Genomic DNA, 23,869 nt, shown 5'->3' on the forward strand with positions numbered 1-23,869 from the left:
TATAGAATGACTGACTTCAAACTGCTTTATAACCCTTCCCAGACTGATTTAACTGATTTCCCAGATCAACATTTGCTGCTTGGTATTATGTTAACACACTTAAATGCTCCAAACTGCCAAAGCTTCTTCTTTTACAGAGGTGCTCACACTTTCCGATTTGCATTTGATTGGCTAATAATGAATCAGTGTGTAATATGTCATCTTGTGACTTAGATAACTTTAGAACTTATTAAGGATTCAATTAAGTTTTCATTACTCCCTGATACTAAAACCCTTAAAAATGAAAGAAAGTGTACTTTCACTTCACATGAAAGTTTTTACAAATGAAAGAGCTCTTTTTTTTCCTGAGGGTGTGACATTTGTGGTGGTGACTAAATTGTGACTTATTTTGTCAAGAGACTCTATACAGATTTTAAAGTCAAGAATTACACCTTAGTGGAAATCAGCTTCATTGCATTCATTTTTTAAAGCGAGCTTCTCAGCGCGTTTGCCCCCTTACAGGATAAAGAACGCCGCTATTATGCCAGCAGGGTCGTTATGTATTTTGAGTACTTTGAAAACTGGAAACAAAAACTGACGCCCGAACAGGGACTTGAACCCTGGACCCTCAGATTAAAAGTCTGATGCTCTACCGACTGAGCTATCCGGGCGCTCGATGCGAAGACACACGGCTGTCGCAAGCTAACTCAAAATTATACTGAGGTCTAATACGTTTTCGTATTTTAAAATTGTTATAATTTAAGCCTTGCATCTATTAAGCTGTGTTATACGTGTAACAGGCTTAAAACCCTCATTCCTTATAAACTAAAGAAAATAAGTGTGGCGGTGCCAACAAGGAAGTACGTTCAGATTTCAAACTCTCGCTTCCTCTCGTTTTTCCTGCTAGCTACAGCAGGTCCTTGGCTAGCTATAGCATGTGAAGCTAGGTTATCCTGGAGCTTACCTTCCTAGTGAAAGTAGACTAGAAGTGAAATGCTTAATTTTTCTACTACATCTTAGACATAGCTGACTGGCAGCTAGCTGTGTTGAAAATGTCCGTGTTTAGCCTCGCTGCTTCGCGTACATTCCGTGGCGTGTCGGTAAAAATCCCTCGGATGTTATTTAGCCTGCTACCCAATGATGGATACTCAATAACAATCCTAAACAGCAAGAGAATCAGCTGGCCGCAGAGCCACAGCGCAAATACAACGCGTCTGCTCAGCTCTGAACCACTTAACCAGAAGGTACAGTACATGTGTCACAAGTAAAAGTCCTGATTAAGTGCAACGCATTAGCATTAAAACGTGGCTGAAGTGAAGTGTTAGAGAAGGGCTCTGGGTTAGCCCCTCTAATTGAGACATGCCGATTAAAACTTAAGCGTGGTTTTTGACGATATATCTGATAATTTCAACATTTATGTGCGAAGTCTGCAGGAAAGCTACCGCTGTTTGGTGGCGCAGTCAATATGAGAGGTCAGAGGTCACAAAGTTTGAAAGTTGCACAGTATTTTAAGCTCTTTAGATCCAGAGATCTTTTCTTTGCGATGTGATTTTAATTTCTCCTAGCTATTTGGGATTAGTTGGACCTGATAACTATAAACTAAAATTCCTGTTGGACCAGAAAGTTGTTAGTTACAGTTTGTTTGTATTTTATCCCCTCACATGGGGATAATGAGCATATTTTGTAGTATAACACAATAAAGTCCACATTGCTTGACAAAGTATAAAACACCACTAATCAAAATGAACTGTCTTCTTCTTTCTGCTGCTCCCTTTAGGCAGTTCATCTCCCTCCATCTCACCTTATCCTTCGCATCCTCCTCTATCACACCAAACCTCTGTATGTTCTCTTTCGGTGTATATGTGAACCTTCTCTGTAGTCTTACCCTTTGTGTCCTGTGTCCAGTTTATCCACTATCTCTTCTCTGTACATGTCCAAACCATCTCAGAATTGCATCTCTGACTTGGTCTCCAAACTGCTCAACCTCAGCTGTTCTCATTTCTAATCCTGCCCATCCTGGTCCAAACATAATCTTAACATCATCTACTCTGCTACCTCCAGCTTGAGCTCCTGACTTTTTGTCAGTGCCAACGTCTACAAACCATACATCACAGCAGCTTCCCTTTCACTCTTGCTGCTGTCCTGTCACAAATTACCCCTGACACTCGTCTCCACCCACTTCACCCGGCCTGCACTCTCTTCTTCACCTGCCACTTGTGCACTGTCCGTTGTTTTGGTTGACCCCAGGTGTTTAAACACATCTACCTTCACTACCTCTGCTTCTTGCAGCTTCACTGGTACACCTGTCTCCCTCTCATTTACACACAGAAAATTCTAAATGTAGTGTCTTCATATGAGGAGGGTCACAGGGTCTGCCTTGCCTTTTCATACTAAAAGTAACTAATAACTAGAGATGTCAACATAAATATTAAAAATGTAACATTTACCCCTGAAAGTGGGGGTATAAAGTACAGTTATCTCAGAAACTACTTTACTACAGAATTTGAGTAAATATACTTAGTTTTTGCTACCCTCACTATATCCAATATAGCAGCATCTTCTATTGAACAGTGGCTCAATCTTGTTACCAGGTTGTCTCTTCTACAGATACCAAAGGTGGCAACATGGGAACCAGTACCAGAGGAACAGCTTCCTCCGGTAATCCCCTTAACACAGCACAGCACAGCATAGTACAGTCATGACTGAATGTCTGGAAATCCACAGTAGATGTTAGATATTTAGCTGACAGATTTCAGTCATTCATCTTTAGGCCATTACTGGCCATTGAACACCTTCCTAATGTCAGTTTAGTTGATAGTGGGCAGATCCCACAATTTTTTTTTTCAGTGAGTTATTTGTTGCCATGAGGCTTTAGGGTTTTGTATGACATCAAAACAATGTCATACAAAATTAGCTTGGATATGATAAAGCTGTGTAGCAGTGACAGACAGCTAAACTCTTCAAAGAGGAAAATAACTTGATGAAAAAAATTTGGTCATTATAAAGTTGGCTGAGAATAAATGATTGAGGACTTTATTCAATGATTATGTAGAGTACTGGGCATAGTTTAGTGATGGTTGAAGTAAGCTGTCACCCATACATTTCTAAGCAATACACCATTTATCTAACAGCCTGCCCATATTCCTGCTGACCTGGTGGACAAACTGGAGCGACTGGCTTTGGTGGATTTTCGCACCAAACAGGGACTGGCCTGTTTGGAAAAAGCCATACGGTTTGCAGACCAGCTTCATGTCGTTGACACAACAGGGGTTGAACCGATGGATTCAGTTTTGGAGGACAGGTATGGCTGGGGTTGATGTCAGGTATGCACCTGTCAATAAATTAATGGCTGTGTTCACTTGCACGTATTAGCTTCAATGCTGATTAAAGATTGGGTTTTATCCCTGCACAATCAGGGTTTTGTACCTGAGGGAGGATGCTGTGATGGAGGGTGACTGTGCTGAAAAACTGCTTCAGCTCTCAAAAAGCACAGTTGAAGAATATTTTGTGGCACCACCAGGTAATAAAAACCCAAATTTCTTGTGGTTCTGTCAATTAGTGTTGATTTAAAAATGGTATGACTGGATTAATGAGTAGAGAAATTAATAAAATTACCCAATATGTTATGTTATTCATTGTGTACCTGCAGGGGTCTTTAACTATTGCTTGTTTTCTTACCACAGGAAATATTCCTCTACCTAAGGGGGAGGAGAGGACTGCCATGCTGAAAAACTCAGAGTTTTGATGTGTATGAAGTTGAGGCCAGCTTGCCTTCATAGCTACAGTCATAAACACGGTGTGATGTGTGTGTTTTCACATTTTTTCTGCAACAGGAAAATAAAAAAACTTGTACAAGTTGTGTTTCTCACTTTCATTTGCCGCCCATGTTTTGTTTAGTTTCAGTATCGTTTTATGGAAATAGTGAGTGGACGGTTTATTTACAGCCTCTATGAGGACACTGAGGTCAAAGGTAGTACATTATTTTGATCTGCAGTGAATAAAATGAACTGTGCTTAAGTACAGTTTGAGATTCTTGTAGTTGAATATTTTTGTTTTGTGTGTAATTAATTCTTAATTCCAGTACATTTACTGGGAAGTTCTAAATACTTTACATATTAAGATTTGCATGTATTCAAACTTTTTTGTAACTGTTTAGAAACTGTTGTGTGTTTCTTCTCCCTGTGATTAAAGCTGTCATGATTTTTATTCTAGGTCATTAGTGTTAAATATAATTTGGCTCATGGGCCACATAAAGCCCAGTTTCCTCTCATCTGGGCCACACCAGTGAACCTAATGTATAATAACCTGTATGCAAAGCCATTCAGTGGACCAAACTGAACCACCTGCTGGGTGGTCCTGACCCTTTGGCCACATGTTTGATACCCCTGCTTTTGAAAGAGCAATATACATACTCTCACTGGCCATTTAATTAGGTATGCCTTTTCAACTACTCATTGAGGCAATCATCCAGCAAAACTGCATTAACTATAAATTTCTGCGGCGTGTTTCCAAAACCTTGAGTCTGTGCTACAAAGAACTACAAAGGCAGCTCTGAAGCCAAAAGGGGTACAACCAGGAACTAACAAGGGGTACCCAATAAATCGGAGAGTGAGTGTATATAACAGTCACATGAGACATTTTAATGCGTCAAGTACTTTGATTCTCATCTAGAACAGGAGTTTGCCTCCAGGTGTTTTACTTTATTTAAAGTATTTCTTCTATCACACCTGATTTATGATTTACACGATGATCTCTATCTATTGTAACAATATTAATCAGTGCATAATGGCTTATTTTCCTTTCTGTTTTGATTCCATACAATCCACACTCCCAAAAAAGTACAGGTAGCTAAAAAGAGAGCAGCTTTTCCCTGTGATTTGTATCAGTGGATGTTTTCCAGCGGTGTTTCCCCTACCTGGCTGATAAACCTGTTAGGTTATATGTTCATAAACGCGTCACGGGGTGTGTTGATCAATACACCTGTAATGCTGTAAGCCATTAGTCAGCACTGGAGAATAGAAACCGAAACTTATAACAGTTTATAAAGCCTGTTAGATGGAAAACGAATCTTAAGTGAGTGGGCGGACGCTGATCAGCTGAGCGGGAGAGTATATAAAGAGCTGAGCTGAAGCTTTCCGCTCAGCTGTTGTGTGAGCATCATTGTTTACCTGAGCACGACTGAAGACTTCAAGTTTCCGGAGAAGTTTGTTTTGCCTCAATAAGCCATCGCAAGGTAGGAAACTGAGCAAGCCTGTGAGAAATAACTGAAAAGTCTTTTATTTCCTGAGCGTTTGTATTATAAGGAACTATTTTTGTATTCTTTCAGACTAGCCAACATGGATATAACTATCACTATGGTGGGTGGGTCCCACACCGTGAGGGTGAACCCACAGGACACGGTTGGCTCTCTGAAAATAAAAATCCAGAGCATGCTGGGAGTCGACCCCCAGAGGCAGAGGCTGGTTTTCATAAACGGCCAGAAGACCCCTCTCAACGACGACTCCAAACCCATCAGCTACTACGGCTTACAGCACGGCTCCCAGGTGTCCCTGCTGGTCACCGAGCCTCCTCCGACCCAGGTGTTCCTCAGAAATGAAAAGGGACAAACGAGCACCTACGACATCAGGCTCGACGAGACTGTGAGCAACTTCAAGAACAGAGTCGAGAAAAGAGAGGGGGTGCCAGCGAGCCAGCAGAGGCTCATTCACCAAGGCCGGGAGATGCAGGGTGGCAAACTGGAGGACTACAACGTCAGAAACCACAGCACCATCGAGTTGACTTTACGTCTGAGAGGAGGCTGAGGACAATTTAACATGATTCATACACCAGGAAGCCCATGCATGTTATTTAATTTTAATGATATCGACCAATCTTGTATATATATTTTTAATTTATTAGTGCTTTTATTTTGAAGAAAAAAAAACATTCCTCCAGATTGCACCGTCTGTGTTCATTAACCATTCTGTGTTAAAGTTTGTGTTTAAGTCACACAAACCACTGTGTTATGGATTCTGTCATGACAAATTCATGTTAACTGCACTAAATACAAACAATAAAGTTTCTAACGGAAGTTTATGTGTCTTAACATTTCCTGTGTCTGTGTCAGCTGGGGAGGGGGGAGGGGGGGCCGTATGTCGTATAGATCACAAGACAAACGGGTCCCATTAAAAGTAGTTCTAAAATCACAGTTTCAGTGTTTATAAGAGACTCTCAGTCATATAAATTTCCAAGTCGAGTATTCCAAGTGTTACAACAGCAGGATGTAATGGTTCCAGTCCACTGTTTAAGTGTTAATCACAATAGTTTCTGTATGTGAAAATCATTGATCAGATTAAGCAGATTTACAATAAACATAACAGTCTCTTGTATTATCTCAGTTATCTGGCTTTTATTACAGTTAGATACATTTATATACGAGATGTTTCCTGAAGATTTACCTTCATATTTAATTTTACAAACTTGGAGAATTTCAAAAAATGTGAGCAAAACTATTCTCTTCTTACTTTCTGAAAAATCACCATAAACTGAATATGTTAGAGTATTTGGTGTTTAATCACTGGTAGGCTACAGAGTGTGAAAAAGAGAAATATATTCAGTAGCCACATTATTAGGTACACAGCTCAACGGTGTATTATTGCTAGTAACTAATGAACCAAACACACGGCAGCAATTAGATTGAATTAAACTGCATATCTACATTTAAAACTTGTAGATCTGGTCAAAGTGACCTGCTGAAGTTCAAAGTGAGCATCAGAATGTGGAAGAAAAGTGATTTTAAACATGGTATGTTTGTTGGTGCCATATAGGCTTTTCTGAATCAGAATCAGAAAGGGTTTTATTGCCAAATGTTGAGCAGGTTTACAACATTAGGAAATTGCTGCGGTACTTAGTGCAAACATACTAGTGCATTAAATAGACATAAAAATAAGAATTAAAAGTGCTAAGTAGATAGATATATACATGAGTGCAGGTGGTGATCAGTGCCAAACATGGAATGATGCAGTGAACACAGTGTAGGGTCATGTGTTAGGGGTGGGAACAGTCATATGGTTATTGTTCATGAGTCCAACAGCAGAGGGGAAGAAACTGTTCTTATGGCGAGAGGTTCTGGTGCGAATGGACCGGAGCCTCCTGCCTGAGGGGAGCAGGTCAAACAGACTGTGTCCAGGGTGAGAAGGGTCAGCTGCGATCCGACCTGCACACCCCAGTGTCCTGGAGGTGTACAGGTCCTGCAGAGATGGGAGTCTGCAGCCAATCACCTTCTCAGCAGAGCGCACAACACGCTGCAGTCTCTGTAGTCTCTGGCTATGCAAGTTTATTGGACATTAAACTAGTGTTCATCCTGTTAAATACAAAATATTATAATAACAATACTAATTTCACAAACTTAGAGCTTAGATTTTGGAAGACTAAGTCAGGGTCTAATGCAGGGGTGTCAAACTCAAATACACAGTGGGCCAAAATTCAAAACTGAAAAAAAGTCGTGGGCTAACGTTAATATTTATTGAAATATATTTATTCCTCCAGATATAAGAATGAATCTTTTCTTATGGACTCAAACACGTTTTGCTGAAAAACGGAATATGGAACAAGCAAAGCTTAATACCAAACAATATATATATTAGCTGTATAATACCAGTAGGCCAGCTCTAATAGTAATTTGGTATGGCTTCGCGGGCCAAATGTAATTAGGCTGCGGGCTAAATTTGGCCCACGGGCCAGAGTTTGACACCTATGGTCTAATGGAAGAGAGTCAGCAAACAGAACTTAAACCATTTAAGGAAAAACACGGAAAAATATTCTCTGATATAAACATTTAAAATTGACACATTTCCTTGCTGTCCTTTCTGAAAAATCATTTAGTCAGTGATAGACTACACATTGAAAGATCAAGAGAGATACAAACACTCAATGGGCTCCTATTCAGCTGTTCATTAACTCAAATATCTAAACAGCCAGTCACATAGCAGCAGGTCACTACATTTAAACATGATCAACATGCTTTGAGCTGATAAGAAGGAAACAGTGACTCAAACAACCCATCTTTATAACCAAGGTATGCAGAAGAACTATGAACACACAGCTCATCGAACCAGAAGGACTACAGCAGCAGAAGACCACACCGGGTCCAAGCCTGTCAGTAAAAAACAGGACACTGAGGCTATAGTTCACACGTTCACTAAAATTAGACAATATAAGACTGAGTCGCTATTTCTGCTGCAAAATTCAATACACTATAGGAATTTTACACATTTTAGTCCCTCACAGACTCTACTATATCATATATGTGATCTGACGTGTGTTCCTGCATTTATCACTGAAAGCAAAAATTTTTGAAACAATAAATTAATAACTCAAAATTAAATATTGTGGCTGATGCCCGTCTCCTTAATTCAAAGGATATATTTACTAATATCCAAGGCTCTTTATATTACACTGCTGCAGAAGTGTGGTTTAACACTGGAGTATTGTTAGCAGTATTAACATTTGCATTTATAAAAGAATTTAATCCATTAAATTGGCAAGACTATCCAAATCCTGAGTAGGAAGACTTCAGCATGTTCAGAATGCAGCAGCCAGTCCTTACATACACATTACCCAGTACTGACATCACTATAACTTCCATTTCAGCACAGAATGACTGGAAGTGAATTCACCATGAAGAGTGCTGAGGGTGCTGACATTACTGTCGTCATTGGAACAAGCTTCCCGCTGACCTGAGGTCAGTTACAACTGTGTGCGTATTCAAAAGCAGACTCAGATCACGGCATCATAGGATGCCTATGATGTCTATGATATCTTTTATGTTAAGCACATTGACTTTATTGCTGTGACATTTGCCATATAAATAAAATTACCATTAACATTTAATTATGGAAAAATTCGATGCACCGCATTAACTAAGAACAGTTCTCTGTGCTAAGTTTCATTGAACATAGCGATAGCTCTCATAAACTCCAGTAACAATGAAGAAATCTTACAAATGTGCTGATTCTCGGTCAAGTTCTGTTGCTTGAACATTGCTGCCTCGGTGCACCTATACAGACAGAAGTTTTTTTTCATTTTTAGTAATCTGCCAGTGATATAGTAATCTGCTGATAGTTAGCAATCCAGTGGTATACAGCAAAAAGGAAATGTTAATTTAAAAAATGCATATCTTTGTGTTCAAAATGAAATAAATTCATAATTTATTTCAATCTGAGAGATCTCAAAAATCGACATTTCCATATTTCTTAACCGAACACGCCCTTTGACGCACGACCGCTGCACGTGGCTTAATTTTTAAGTTGGTCGAATTGTGTTTTGTTTTGTTTTTAAGGAAGGATAGTCTCTGATCAAACCACCCCAAGCACCATAGCACTGCAGCGTGATGTTTGGAGACTAGAAACCGAAAGTTGTAACAGCAGAGATGGAAAACGAATCTTAAGTGAGTGGGCGGACGCTGATCAGCTGAGCGGGAGAGTATATAAAGAGCTGAGCCGAAACTTTCCGCTCAGCTGTTGTGTGAGCATCATTGTTTACCTGAGCACGACTGAAGACTTCAAGTTTCCGGAGAAGTTTGTTTTGCCTCAATAAGCCATCGCAAGGTAGGAAACTGAGCAAGCCTGTGAGAAATAACTGAAAAGTCTTTTATTTCCTGAGCGTTTGTATTATAAGGAACTATTTTTGTATTCTTTCAGACTAGCCAACATGGATATAACTATCACTATGGTGGGTGGGTCCCACACCGTGAGGGTGAACCCACAGGACACGGTTGGCTCTCTGAAAATAAAAATCCAGAGCATGCTGGGAGTCGACCCCCAGAGGCAGAGGCTGGTTTTCATAAACGGCCAGAAGACCCCTCTCAACGACGACTCCAAACCCATCAGCTACTACGGCTTACAGCACGGCTCCCAGGTGTCCCTGCTGGTCACCGAGCCTCCTCCGACCCAGGTGTTCCTCAGAAATGAAAAGGGACAAACGAGCACCTACGACATCAGGCTCGACGAGACTGTGAGCAACTTCAAGAACAGAGTCGAGAAAAGAGAGGGGGTGCCAGCGAGCCAGCAGAGGCTCATTCACCAAGGCCGGGAGATGCAGGGTGGCAAACTGGAGGACTACAACGTCAGAAACCACAGCACCATCGAGTTGACTTTACGTCTGAGAGGAGGCTGAGGACAATTTAACATGATTCATACACCAGGAAGCCCATGCATGTTATTTAATTTTAATGATATCGACCAATCTTGTATATTTTTTTTTTAATTTATTAGTGCTTTTATTTTGAAGAAAAAAAAACATTCCTCCAGATTGCACCGTCTGTGTTCATTAACCATTCTGTGTTAAAGTTTGTGTTTAAGTCACACAAACCACTGTGTTATGGATTCTGTCATGACAAATTCATGTTAACTGCACTAAATACAAACAATAAAGTTTCTAACGGAAGTTTATGTGTCTTAACATTTCCTGTGTCTGTGTCAGCTCCGGGGCTGTAGCTATACCGTGAAGATCACAAGACAAACGGGTCCCATTAAAAGTAGTTCTAAAATCACAGTTTCAGTGTTTATAAGAGACTCTCACTCATATATATTTCCAAGTCGAGTATTCCAAGTGTTACAACAGCAGGATGTAATGTTTCCAGTCCACTGTTGAAGTGTTAATCACAATAGTAGTCAGATTAAGCTGTTTCCTGAAGATTTGTCTTAAAATTTAATTTAACAAGAAGTTACATACTAAAATGTTTCCGTAAACTGAATATTTTACTTACTCCCATCCTGATGAAGTGCTTCGAACGACTAGTCATGCAACACATCAAGACTGTCCTGCCCCCCTCCCTGGATCCCTTCCAGTTTGCGTATCGGCCCAACCGCTCAACCGATGATGCCATCTCCACTGCACTCCACTCGGCACTCACACACCTGGACAAAAATGACTCATATGTTCGAATGCTGTTCATAGATTTCAGTTCAGCATTCAACACCATAATCCCCCAACAGCTCACTCAAAAACTGGTCCAGCTGGGGCTCAACACCTCACTGTGCAACTGGCTGTTGGATTTCCTCACCGGAAGACCTCAAGCAGTACGGGTCGGCAGTAATACATCCAGCACCATCATTTTAAACACGGGGGCCCCGCAGGGATGTGTGCTGAGCCCCCTCCTCTTCACTCTGCTGACCCATGACTGCACTCCATCATACAGCTCCAACCTCTTCATCAAGTTTGCGGACGACACAACGGTGGTGGGTCTCATTAGCAACAGGGATGAGACCGACTACAGAAGTGAGGTGAGACGCCTGGCCACGTGGTGTGCTGACAACAATCTCTCTCTGAATGTGGAGAAGACGAAGGAGATTGTTGTGGACTTCAGGAGAATGCACACCCAACATGCTCCTCTGACCATTGACGGAGCGTCTGTGGAGAGAGTGAGCAGCACCAAGTTCTTGGGTGTGCACATCACAGAGGATCTCTCCTGGACGTACAACACCACAGCACTGGCCAAGAAATCACAGCAGTGTCTCTTCTTTCTCCGCAAACTAAGAAGAGCAGGAGCACCAGCCCCCATCATGTACACTTTCTACAGAGGCACCATCGAGAGCATCCTGTCGAGCTGCATCACTGTGTGGTTTGGAACCTGCAATGCATCCTGTCATAGAACCCTCCAACGCATAGTGAGAGCTGCAGAGAGGATCATTGGTGTCTCTCTCCCCTCCCTCCAGGACATTTACAGCACCCGTCTCACTAAAAAAGCCCTTTGCATAGCGGCTGATCCCACGCACCCAATGCAAAGCTTCTTCAAGCTGCTGCCGTCGGGGAGGAGACTGCGGAGTCTCCGGGCCAGGACCAGCAGGCTGAAGGACAGCTTCATCCATCAGGCTGTCAGGAAGCTTAACTCCCTCCCGATTCTGCCCCCTCTCCCCTCTCTCCTCCACGGTCCTACTGAACTCTGTCACACACACACACACACACACTCTCTAACTCACTCACTGGCCTGCACCAGTTACCAGTCACTTTGTGGAGCATTGGACTGCCACTACCTCATAAGACTTTGTTGTTACACTATCTCTTACCGTACATTACCAAATCTCCATTTGCACTATTTGCCCATTTGCACTACTCTGCCTGGTTTGCACTCAATGTCATTTACTCATTATATTGTATATTGTATAGCTTTCTTGTTATATGTAAAAATTGTATTGTATTTATTTATTTAAATTTTACTTTTTAATTATTTTACTTGCATTTTTAATCACTCTTATATTTAAATGTTCATTTGCTATTTTATCTAGGGATTGAGAGTAACGTAGTTTCTATTCTCTGTATGTCCTGTACATGTGGCAGAATTGACAATAAAGCTGACTTTGACTTTGACTTTGATTTTAGAGTATTTGGACATTTGATATTTAGTAATCGGTAGGCCATAGAGAGAGAGAGAGAGAGAGAGAAAATATCTAATATTTAATTTCCAAGTCGAGTATTCCAAGTGTTACAACAGCAGGATGTAATGGTTCCAGTCCACTGTTTAAGTGTTAATCACAATAGTTTCTGTATGTGAAAATCATTGATCAGATTAAGCAGATTTACAATAAACATAAGTCTGTTGTATTATCTCAGTTATCTGGCTTTTATTACAGTTAGATACATTTATATACGAGATGTTTCCTGAAGATTTATCTTGGAGGATTTCAAAAAATGTGAGCAAAACTATTCTCTTCTTACTTTCTGAAAAATCACCATAAGCTGAATATTTTAGAGTATTTGGTGTTTAGTCACTGGTAGGCTACAGAGTGTGAGAAAGAGAAATATATTCAGTGGCCACATTATTAGGTACACCACTCGACTGCGCATTATTGCTCATAACGAACCAGCTAAGCACACGGCAGCAATTAGATGGAATTGAACTGAATATCTACATTTAAACCTTGTAGATCTGGTCAAGGTGGCTTCCCGAAGTTCAAAGTGAGCATTAGAATGTGGAAGAAAAGTGATTTAAGTGAGTGAGAGAGAGATACAAACACTCACTGGGCTACTGTTCAGCTGTTCATTAACTCAAATATCTAATGCAGAAGAACTATGAACACACAGCTCATCGAGCCAGAAGGACTACAGCAGCAGAAGACCACACCGGGTATCAATCATGTCTGTGAAAAACAGGACACTGAGGCTATAATTCACACATGTTCACTAAAATTAGACAATGGAAGGCTGAGTCTCTATTTCTGCTGCAACATTCAGATAGCAGAGTCAGAATTTGGTGTTAATGATATAACAACATGGATCAGTGTTTCCTTGTATGAACAGTTCAAGCTGTTACTGCTAGTTTAGTGGGAGATATTTTCTTAGCACACTTTGAGACCCTTATTACTGCATCATTTAGTCACCACAGATTAACTAATTACTGTTGCTGTCCATGTCCATCCCTTTATGACCACAGTACCAATCTTCTGTTCTGACCATTTTGTTGTGTTTCCATGTAATTCAGATCTTAAAAAGAACATTTCTGGTGTGACATCAATACAATGTAGGAATTTTACATAATTTAGTCCCCCACAGACTCTACTATATATATGTGATGTCTGTTCCTGCATATATCACTGGCAGCAAACATTGTGAAACAATAAATTAATAAGTGAAAATGAAACATTGTGGCTGATGCCAATCTCCTTAATTCAAAGGAGCTACATCAGCAATAAATTGCTAATATCTAAGGCTCTTTATATTACACTGCTGCAGAAGTGTGGTTTGACACTGGAGTATTGTTAGCAGTAGCTAGTTAACATTTGCATTTATAAAAGAATTTAATCCAATGAATTGGCAAGACTATCCAAATCCTGAGTAGGAAGACTTCAGCATGTTCAGAATGCAGCAGCCAGTCCTTACATACACATTACTGAAAGGGAATTCACCATTAAGAGTCCTGAGGGTGCTGACATTACTGTGGTCATTGGAACAAGCTTCCCGCTGACCCGAGGTCAGTTACAACTGTCTGTACATTCAAAAGTAGACTCAAATCAGTTTTATTTTCACAGTGTGTGTGTGTGTGTGTGTGTGTGTGTGTGTGTGTGTGTGTGTGTGTGTGTGTGTGTGTGTGTGTGTGTGTGTGTGTGTGTGTGTGTGTGTGTCAGTGCACATATACAGTCAGAAGTTTTCTCCAGTATTGAAATAATCTGCAACACATCCAGTAGAATAAAGCGAAAAGGAAATGTTCATAAATAGTTTGCATATCTTTGTGTTCAAAATTAAACAGAATCATACTTTATTTGATTCCGAGTTACCAAAAGAGAGATCTGAAAAAAAATCGGGATTTCCATATTTCTTAACCTAACACGCCCTTTGTAGGTTGCTCGTAAACACGTGTTTTGTTTTGTTTTGTTTATAAAGAAGGATAGTCTCTGATCAAAATACCAAAAGCACCATAGCACTGCGTGATGTTTGGACACTAGAAACCGAAAGTTATTACATCAGAGTTCAAAAACGAATCTTAAGTGAGTGGGCGGGCGCTGATCAGCTGTTGTGTGAGCATCATTGTTTACCTAAAGATTTCCGACGTTTGTTTTGCCTCGATAAGCCATCGCAAGGTAGGAAGCTGGGCGAGCCTGCGAGAAATAACAGAAAACTCTTTTTTTCGGGTGTAATTTAAAGAACTATTTTTTAATTCTTTCAGACTACAGTCAAAATGAATATAACTATCACTATGGTGGGTGAGTTCCTTAACCTGAGGGTGAACCCACAGGACACAGTTGAATCTCTGAAAATAAAAATCTACGAGAAACTGGCAGTCGACCCTCAGACTTAGTGGATAAACCTGTTTGGTCAGGTGTCAAGGGGTTGTTTTGATCAACCTCCAAACGATCATTTGACGAGCATATGACGCATATGGGGGTTTCCAAAACAGCGCCCCTACAGGTGGCAGGACGCAACTCCACGCGATTTCGTCAGATTTGAAATATATATAATTCCATATTTAAAATGTTATAGCAGCATTTTTTTGTAGTTGCTTTAGTCTTTTATTTTTTATTGTTGACAGGCAACAGAGAGAGAAACAGGAAGATAAAGACTGACCATCCAATTTACTAGGTGCATCTGTTCAGCTGCTTATAAACAAAAATATCTGAACTTCCGATCACAAGCTGCATATAGGTGCATTTAAATATGTAGGTAGGGCCAGTAACGCCTGCTGAAGTTGAAACCGAACATCAGAATGGGGAAGAAAGGTGATCTACGTTTGTTGCTGTTAGGTGGTATGCAGCCGAGGTGCAGGAGGTGTCAGTCCTGTCAGCTGAGAACAGGAACCTGATCATAGTTCACACAGGCTCAGCAACACTGGAGTTTTTATTGGACAACTGGTCTGAATCTCGATGTCTGCTGTGATATTCAGCCGGTAAAGTCAGGATTGGCATAAATATGAAAGCATGGCTCCAACCCGTCTAGTGTGAAGGGTTGAGAGTGGTGGTGATGTAATGGTAAGGGTTTTTTTCACTTTGAGACCCTCATTTCTACCGAGGATCATTTCATCACCGCATTGTTGGTCACCATGACAATCCCTTATCACAGTGCACCCATCTCTGTTCTGCCCTTTCTGTTTTGTTTCCCTGTAAATCATGTCTAAAAAAGTACAGTCAACTAAAATTAGACCGATTTTTTCCTGGTAATCCTGTCAGCAGCTGTTTCCCAGCTGTTCATCCCCCACTTAGTGGATAAACCTGTTTGGTCAGGTATCAAGGGGTTGTTTTGATCAACCTCCAAACGATCATTTGACGAGCATATGACGCATATGGGGGTTTCCAAAACAGCGCCCCTACAGGTGGCAGGACGCAACTCCACATGATATCGTCAGATGGCAAATAAACAGCATTTCACTTTAAAGGGCTCTTTGCTCGGCATGCCAACGAATTTTAAACGTATTTCGTGGTATCTAACGCAATTTGTTCTCCACAGAGTCCACAGTGTGATGTGTGTGCCCACACACATAACCAACAGTATTACCTTTAAAACACAAATGAATAACTATTGTTGCCATTACTGAAGTCACTTCTTTGATTACTGAAGTCACTTCTTTGTTTCCCAGTTCAGCACAGAATTATTTTTAAAATCCTTCAGTGGTTTTGACCCCCAATACATCTATTATAGGCCTACCCAGGTGACCAGATGCCCCTCTTTATGTGGGTTTGTACAGCATTTCTATTCCTTGTCCCACTTTTTGAGACAATGTCCCGCACTTAGACTGACTCCACAGGCCAGGCATTTTTCTTAAGTCTAGATTTTGTGAAGGAAAGGCTTTTTAATTACAGCATTAGAGCCAAGTCATGCTTAGACAATAGAAACTGAAAGTTGTTATGGCAGAGAGGGAAAACGAACCTTAGGTGAGTGTGAGGGTGTGGATCAGCTGAGGCAGAGTGTATATAAAGGCTGAGCCCTTCAACTTAGCTGCTGCTCGAGCATCATTTACGTTTCCACGTTTGAAGACTTGAAGTGAAAACGTCATCACAAGGTAGGAAGCTGATAAAGAACTGAAAAGTCATTTTTCCCCAGTGTGTGTGTTTTCTAATGGACTATTTTGAATTCTTTCAGACTACAACCAACATGGATATAACTATTAACATGCTGGGTGAGTCCCACACTCTGACCGTGAACCCAGAGGACACAGTTGGCTCTCTGAAAATAAAAATCTACAAGAAACTGGAAGTCAACCCTCAGACGCAGAAACTGGTTTTCATAAACGGCCAGAAGACCCCTCTCAACGATGACTCCAAACCCATCAGCTACTACGGCTTACAGCACGGCTCCCAGGTGTCCCTGCTGGTCACCGAGCCTCCTCCGCCTGCTCCCATCCAGGTGTTCCTCAGAAATGAAAAGGGACACTCCAGCACCTATGACATCAGGCTCGACGAGACTGTGAGCAACTTCAAGAACAGAGTCGAGGGGAGAGAGAGGGTGCCAGCGAGCCAGCAGAGGCTCATTCATGAAGGCCGGGAGATGCAGGGTGGCAAACTGGAGGACTACAACGTCAGAAACCACAGCACCATCTACATGTTTTTCCGTCTGAGAGGAGGCTGAGGACACTTTAACATGATTCATACACCAGAAAAAAAATGTATACTATAGAATCTTAATAAGTTTGACTAATCTTGTATTTATTTTTTTATTCACTGTTCTCATTATGTGTTGTGTAACAAGTTAGCAAATCTGTGTTTTCATTTGGCACAACGAACAACTGTAATTCATACAAATCAGCATTTTATGGACTCTGTCATGACAAATACATGTTACCTGCACTGATTACAGAGAATAAAGTTTCCAATAGAAGTTTTTCTCTCTTTGCATTTCCTGTGTCCGTGACAGCTCAAGAAGGGAGGAAGGGGGACTGTCATTCTTAAAGTTTATGAGACTCTCAGTCATATAAACTAATGTATTTTATTAGATAAATTTTAAAATATATATAATTCCAGTCAAGTATTTAAAATGTTATAGCAGCATTTTTATTTATTTATTTATTTATTTTTTTGTAGTTGCTTTAGTCTTTTATTTTTTATTGTTGACAGGCAACAGAGAGAGAAACAGGAAGATAAAGACTGACTATCCAATTTACTAGGTGCATCTGTTCAGCTGCTTGTAAACAAAAATATCTGAACTTCCGATCACAAGCTGCATATAGGTGCATTTAAATATGTAGGTAGGGCCAGTAACGCCTGCTGAAGTTGAAACCGAACATCAGAATGGGGAAGAAAGGTGATCTACGTTTGTTGCTGTTAGGTGGTATGCAGCCGAGGTGCAGGAGGTGTCAGTCCTGTCAGCTGAGAACAGGAACCTGATCATAGTTCACACAGGCTCAGCAACACTGGAGTTTTTATTGGACAACTGGTCTGAATCTCGATGTCTGCTGTGATATTCAGCTGGTAAAGTCAGGATTGGCATAAATATGAAAGCATGGCTCCAACCTGTCTAGTGTGAAGGGTTGAGAGTGGTGGTGATGCAATGGTAAGGTGTTTTTTTTTTGGGGGGGGGGGGGGGGGGGGGGTTTGTGCCTGTCCCGTTTGGCTCTTTTGCCATCAGAATTGTCGTCTAAAGGCAAAGAAAGATGCCCAACGGATTTACTTTACCAAATTGACCATCCCAGCCTTGCCGTAATGGTCCATTTGATTCACCTTTTATTGTTTATTTTATTTTCGCTTACTGAATACGGGACAGACTTGACTGGAGGAAAGAAGGGGAGAAAGAAAGAGGGAAAGAGAAACAGCTGAGAAGAGGGACGGGGGAGAAGGGCAAAAAACAAAAACCAACAGAATGAGCAGAAAAAAAAAAGAAAAAAAGAAAAAAAATGCATATATCAATCACCTGGGTCACCTGCTGAGAAAGAAAAAAGAAAACAAGCAGAACAGAACAAGAGTAATAGAATAAACAGCATCACAATGATATATGGGAATATGACAGTAAATACTAAATATTAAACATTATTGTGCAGCACATAAGATCAACAGAACACAGTGTGCTTTGAGGTAGGAGCCAAAAAGGGTGTAGTTTGTGGGTGTGATCACCCGTGTGTACACCTGTGAGCATGGACGCGCTTGTTTTGTTTTTTTTAAAGGTTCCTTCATGTAATGATCTGCTAGAGGGTGTGGGGGGGCCACAGCCCCGTCCTCCAGGGCATGAAGCAGGTATGGAGGAGATCAAAACTCCAGACATCCAGAGGCCCCCAGAACACAAGAGACCAAGGAAGACCAACAGAGGGGCAGCCGCGCCACTGTCCCAGAAAGAGCTGAGGAGAGTCCCAGATGAGGGCTCACTCAGCAGCCGTGGAGCAGAAGCCAGGGGGGGTTGCAGTGACGCGCCCGTGAGCTCCGCCGGCAGCCAGCCGTGCCTGAGTGACCGAGCCCCAGGCCAAGAGGCCGGGGGCACCCCACCTCCGAAGTGGCCCGAGCGAGCCCCAGGCTCCAGGCTAAGCGGCCGCCAAGGAGTGAGCCGGTGTGTACCTGGACGCCCACCCCCGGACACAAAGAACCACCAACGCACCGATGTCTGAGGGAGTCCGCCACTGGCAGGGGAAGTGGTGGTAGGGGGAGATAGGCCTCCAAACCTTGGAGGGCCTGAGATGTCCCCAGAGAAGTGGCGTCTGACACCCAACCTGACATATAGACACAGACATACAGGCACACACATATACAAACATCCATTCCCACCCTTTTTTTTTTTCTTAGCACACTTTGAGACCCTTATTTCTACCGAGGATCATTTCGTTACCGCATTGTTGGTCATCATGACAATTCCTTATCACAGTGCACCCATCTCTGTTCTGCCCTTTCTGTTTTGTTTCCCTGTAAATCATGTCTAAAACTAAAAAAGTACAGTCAACTAAAATTAGACCGATTTTTTCCTGGTAATCCTGTCAGCAGCTGTTTCCCAGCTGTTCATCCCCCACTTAGTGGATAAACCTGTTTGGTCAGGTATCAAGGGGTTGTTTTGATCAACCTCCAAACGATCATTTGACGAGCATATGATGCATATGGGGGTTTCCAAAACAGCGCCCCTACAGGTGGCAGGACGCAACTCCACATGATATCGTCAGATGGCAAATAAACAGCATTTCACTTTAAAGGGCTCTTTGCTCGGCATGCCAACGAATTTTAAACGTATTTCGTGATATCTAACGCAATTTGTTCTCCACAGAGTCCACAGTGTGATGTGTGTGCCCACACACATAACCAACAGTATTACCTTTAAAACACAAATGAATAACTATTGTTGCCATTACTGAAGTCACTTCTTTGATTACTGAAGTCACTTCTTTGTTTCCCAGTTCAGCACAGAATTATTTTTAAAATCCTTCAGTGGTTTTGACTCCAATACATCTATTATAGGCCTACCCAGGTGACCAGATGCCCCTCTTTATGTGGGTTTGTACAGCATTTCTATTCCTTGTCCCACTTTTTAAGACAATGTCCCGCACTTAGACTGACTCGAGTCAGTCTAAGTGCGGGACGCCTGGACTGCCGTCTGTGGTCTTCAGCATGATCACAATGTGTTATTTATGTATTTTGACTGGCTTACAATGACAGGACAGTAAGCATTATCAGTGCACATGCAATAACCAAAACCGGTTGGAAAATCCCCTGGAATTAACAGCAATCGAGAATGAATTGCTTTCTTCTCTTCTGTGTTATTATGATGTGCAAAGACTAGCCATAAAAGGAGTCTTTTAGGTTGCCCCGATGAGACGATGTAATTGTTTTACTTTTATACTGGTAAAATGTGAAGGATTATTCATACCATTGTACTAGTCATTTACAGACATGCAAGAAATTAAATGCATACCCTGAACTCTTGACCCGTACACGAAGAGATATTGTTGCACTTTGCTGCCATGCTAGGGTCCACTTCTCAAAGGTCAAAGAGTTGTAAAATCATGACAAAGATGCTATGACAGATTATGTTTGTCCTGTGACTAAATATTTGAAGATGGGTCACTGAATAGTTCATTATGAAAATGTTGTGATCATATACCTTTCACAGTCACTCGACCTCAACCAAGACTATTTGGGGGAAATTTGACTGTCATAACATATAGATAATAGCTTTGTTATTGTTTCCGAATCAATTCTAGGAAACACTGAAGCTGTTGCAGAGGCATGTGTTGTACAAATACTTCAAAAACTTGTGTTTGCCACCTGCATGTACACATTGCTTCTGTGGTTCCGGTCTGTGTTGTGTTTTGTTATGGAAATTTTAACAATAACCTGCAACACACCCAGTGAGCTTGATATGAAGTGGGTTTAATAAACACATTGCAATGTGGAGAGAGCATCCCAGTGAAACACTAGGATCATCCCACTATCTGTTTAACGTCTCCCATTACAATGGCCTCACTGTGTTAACATTCCACATGCATGTAAACTGGTGATGGGAGTGCTCGTAAAGTGAGAAAGTGATATTACTATAACTAATGTGATATGATTAAACATGTGATTAATACAAGAGAAAAGAAATTTGCCTCCACAGTTTCTATACAGTTTTGTCTTCTGAGCCTGTTGGCAGAGAATGCTATTTGTGTGCAACTTAATAAAAACATATCAAACATATTTCTCTTTCAATAGATTTTATTTATTTATACTTGCATGTTTTGTCAGTGCCCTTACGATTATTGTGGTGCTGATTCAAAGAAGACCAGTAAGTCTAAGGCAGATTAAAGCCCAACTTAGGCATTCATTAAGTGAATCCACAACTCACTGTTACTATAACACAGGACACTTTATTAAAGTGGATGAAACAGGAATACAGGAAAACAGCACTGCAGGGCAGTCAATCAGTGAACTTGATTATGAATCCAATGCGAGGGGCTTTACATAATCAACTGTGTACAAAAAGTCAATAGTGCCTGTCAGGTACGCTGGAATCATACACGTTACCAACAACAGTATCATTGTGAATGTTACACACTTAAAGAAAGTTTACGATGAGCAGCATTTACTGACAATAGCCATACACAGGTAAATGTGTAGTAAATGGTAGTGCAGTAAATCTGCCTAGTACGATATTAAATACACGATACACTTACGACTTCATATATGTCACATCGTTTGTAACGAGCCACGGAAAGCACCACCGGGCACTGCAGACGTGAAGGCGCGTGGATACCGTCTGTGCCTGAGTGAAGGCAGCGACTCGGTTGAGCAGCTCCTGTGGAGGTTTGGTGAAGACCATACTTCTCACCCGGCCTGCTGACGATGTGCAGGGGCATCTGGATTTATAACACGAATTGCTAGTGTCGCCGTCATCAGGTGTAGCCATTTGAAAACACTAGAAATGGGCGTAATGCATTAGATGCTGGCTACCGCGCAGCTAACATTTACCCTAAAGTAGGGCTGCTCGATTATGGCAAAAATGATAATCACGATTATTTTCACTGAAATTGAGATCTCGATTATTTGACGATATTTATTTAACCCTTTAAGACCTACCATAGAACCAAGTCCGCCAGAGCTTATATTATTTTTTTTACATGCTGTAGTGCCATTTTTGGGAGCATTTCAAGTTGCTATACATCAATACAACTGTTATAGGCCATGTTTTAATAATATGTCTGCATTAAGTCCATAGTAATTACATTAATTGCAAAAAAGTGCAATAGACTACAAAAAAATTGAAAATCGTTTTTGTTTTTTTTTACATATATTTCTGCTTGGGGAAATTTAAGAGGCTTATCCTTCAAAACTTTAAATACAAAAAAGTTGCAAAAAATAGTTTACAACAACAGGAAATTTATTTTGAGTGTCTTCATAGTTTTATTTTAGAGATACAGCAATTTTTATATACTGCAGGAAAAACAAAAAACAATCCTATGATGCAAATTTGCAAAGAAAACAGCAGGTGCATCAAAATAAACTATTTCCAGCAGTGCAATTCGAGTTCTAAGCATCCCAGAAACTATTCAGAAAAGTCAAACGTGACTTATAAAAACACCAGTATAGGCTTTTAAGGCCTACAAGTAAAAACCTACATTTTCCGAGAAAATGATGTCATTTCCGGTTTCGGACAGGAAATGGCGGACATGCGACAGTTTTCGCTGATGTCTGTTTCAATGTGGGAAGTGTTACGCAAAGCGTGTTTCTGAAATATGTTTTTGTTCCTGCAAGCGCTTTTTATGCAATTTTTGCAAAGCTTTATGTGGAAGGAAACCGTGACCGAGGACAAGCTGATGGCATAAGATGTAAGTACAACTCCTCCAGTTTCATATGCAAAACAAATTATTGCGCTAGCTTACGCGGCTCGGTTCTACAGGGATTTAAAGGGTTAACAATAACAATGTATTGAATAATGACTTTAAAAAATAATATAAAATAGTGTGCAAATACTGATAACAGTGCAAATGTTTGCAATATAAAAAATAAATGAAAAATGTAAACATCTATGTTTCGTGAACTTTGCAGTGTTGCTCTGTGGTGCAGCTATGACACCATAGCAAAGTTTACACACTATGTCTACTTGATCCACGTCTGACTTCGCAAACCCATAATGTTTCCACACCACTGAAGTTTTTTTTTTTACCTCTCTTTTCAACCAACGGCAGTCACTCTCCTCTCCAAACAACTTCTCCTTAGCTTTCCGAGCTTCCCTCGGGTCCTCCTAATTGTTGTGATGCGTGTTCGAAATGCAGAGAGGTGCGCTCGATTTGCCACACGGAGCAGCGCGAGAGTAAAGGGAGGGGCTAATAATCGGCTCAGTCATTTTTAATGATCGTTGAAAGCCCAGATCGTAATCGTGATTAAAATTCCATTAATTGAGCAGCCCTACCCTAAAGTAAGAGTTGAATGAACTATTTAGCCTCGTGTAATTTCAGCTAAGTCCAGGAGCATCTTAGAGTCTATAATTTACCCTAAACATAAAAGAAATGCAAGTTTCCATAAAAAAATAGCGGACTTACCGGCTGCTTTGCTGTCCCGGTACATGTTGTTGTTGTGGTGACGAAACTTCCGTCGACTGACGATTGGTAGTCTAAAGTGGGATTCAGCGCTCCTATTGGGCCAGACTCTGAGAATGCAATAGAATACAAATACATTAAAAAAAATACCATCACAGGTCACAAGAGTAGGAACACAAAAATTGTCAAAGGAAATCTATGACGTTCATCTCTTCATCATTTATTAAATGAATTAATTTTAATTCAGCCAGAAAGGAAAACAAAATCATGAGCCTGAGGAATACTTTAAACTTTATGCACAATACTCATGGAGTGGTGTGAACGTAAACCAAACAGCCAACAGGCGGTATCTACTACGTGAAAAATGGCGCCATCTTGTGGCCCCTTTCTGTCACTATAATTCATTCAAGGCTTTGTGGGAAATGCTTCACCTGTGTAGATAACAGCAATGTTATGTTTGTCCATACTGCCTCCTGTTTCTGCTGTTACGGAGAGTTCCAG

General features: G+C 41.0%; 4 protein-coding genes across 5 annotated transcripts; all 4 read left to right on the forward strand.

Annotated features, from left to right (window-relative positions):
* The first annotated feature begins 855 nt into the window (after positions 1 to 855).
* Positions 856 to 3,834, forward strand: gatc (glutamyl-tRNA amidotransferase subunit C). 2 transcript variants are annotated; one of them, XM_080893846.1, is made up of 5 exons: positions 857 to 1,223; positions 2,587 to 2,637; positions 3,111 to 3,280; positions 3,396 to 3,499; positions 3,663 to 3,834. In XM_080893846.1, the coding sequence occupies exons 1-5, from the start codon at positions 1,032 to 1,034 to the stop codon at positions 3,722 to 3,724; spliced, it is 579 nt and encodes a 192-aa protein (XP_080749972.1). In that variant the 5' UTR covers positions 857 to 1,031; the 3' UTR covers positions 3,725 to 3,834. The 2 variants fall into 2 exon arrangements, with proteins under 2 accessions (XP_080749973.1, XP_080749972.1); XM_080893847.1 differs by lacking the exon at positions 2,587 to 2,637 and having other exon boundaries at positions 856 to 1,223.
* A 1,223-nt stretch (positions 3,835 to 5,057) lies between these two features.
* Positions 5,058 to 6,068, forward strand: LOC308404013 (polyubiquitin-like). The gene is made up of 2 exons (XM_080893848.1): positions 5,058 to 5,212; positions 5,306 to 6,068. The coding sequence occupies exon 2, from the start codon at positions 5,316 to 5,318 to the stop codon at positions 5,778 to 5,780; it is 465 nt and encodes a 154-aa protein (XP_080749974.1). The 5' UTR covers positions 5,058 to 5,212; positions 5,306 to 5,315; the 3' UTR covers positions 5,781 to 6,068.
* Positions 6,069 to 9,425: 3,357 nt separating this feature from the next.
* On the forward strand, positions 9,426 to 10,418 carry LOC308404014 (polyubiquitin-like). Its single transcript, XM_080893849.1, has 2 exons — positions 9,426 to 9,566; positions 9,660 to 10,418. Exon 2 carries the CDS (start codon positions 9,670 to 9,672, stop codon positions 10,132 to 10,134), a length of 465 nt encoding a protein of 154 aa, XP_080749975.1. The 5' UTR covers positions 9,426 to 9,566; positions 9,660 to 9,669; the 3' UTR covers positions 10,135 to 10,418.
* Positions 10,419 to 16,231: 5,813 nt separating this feature from the next.
* On the forward strand, positions 16,232 to 17,152 carry LOC308404185 (polyubiquitin-like). The gene is made up of 2 exons (XM_080894088.1): positions 16,232 to 16,447; positions 16,528 to 17,152. Exon 2 carries the CDS (start codon positions 16,540 to 16,542, stop codon positions 17,011 to 17,013), a length of 474 nt encoding a protein of 157 aa, XP_080750214.1. The 5' UTR covers positions 16,232 to 16,447; positions 16,528 to 16,539; the 3' UTR covers positions 17,014 to 17,152.
* Positions 17,153 to 23,869: the final 6,717 nt, after the last annotated feature.

Source organism: Rhamphochromis sp. 'chilingali', assembly GCF_963969265.1.
Source record: "Rhamphochromis sp. 'chilingali' genome assembly, chromosome: 10".
Classification (NCBI taxonomy): Eukaryota; Metazoa; Chordata; class Actinopteri; order Cichliformes; family Cichlidae; genus Rhamphochromis; species Rhamphochromis sp. 'chilingali'.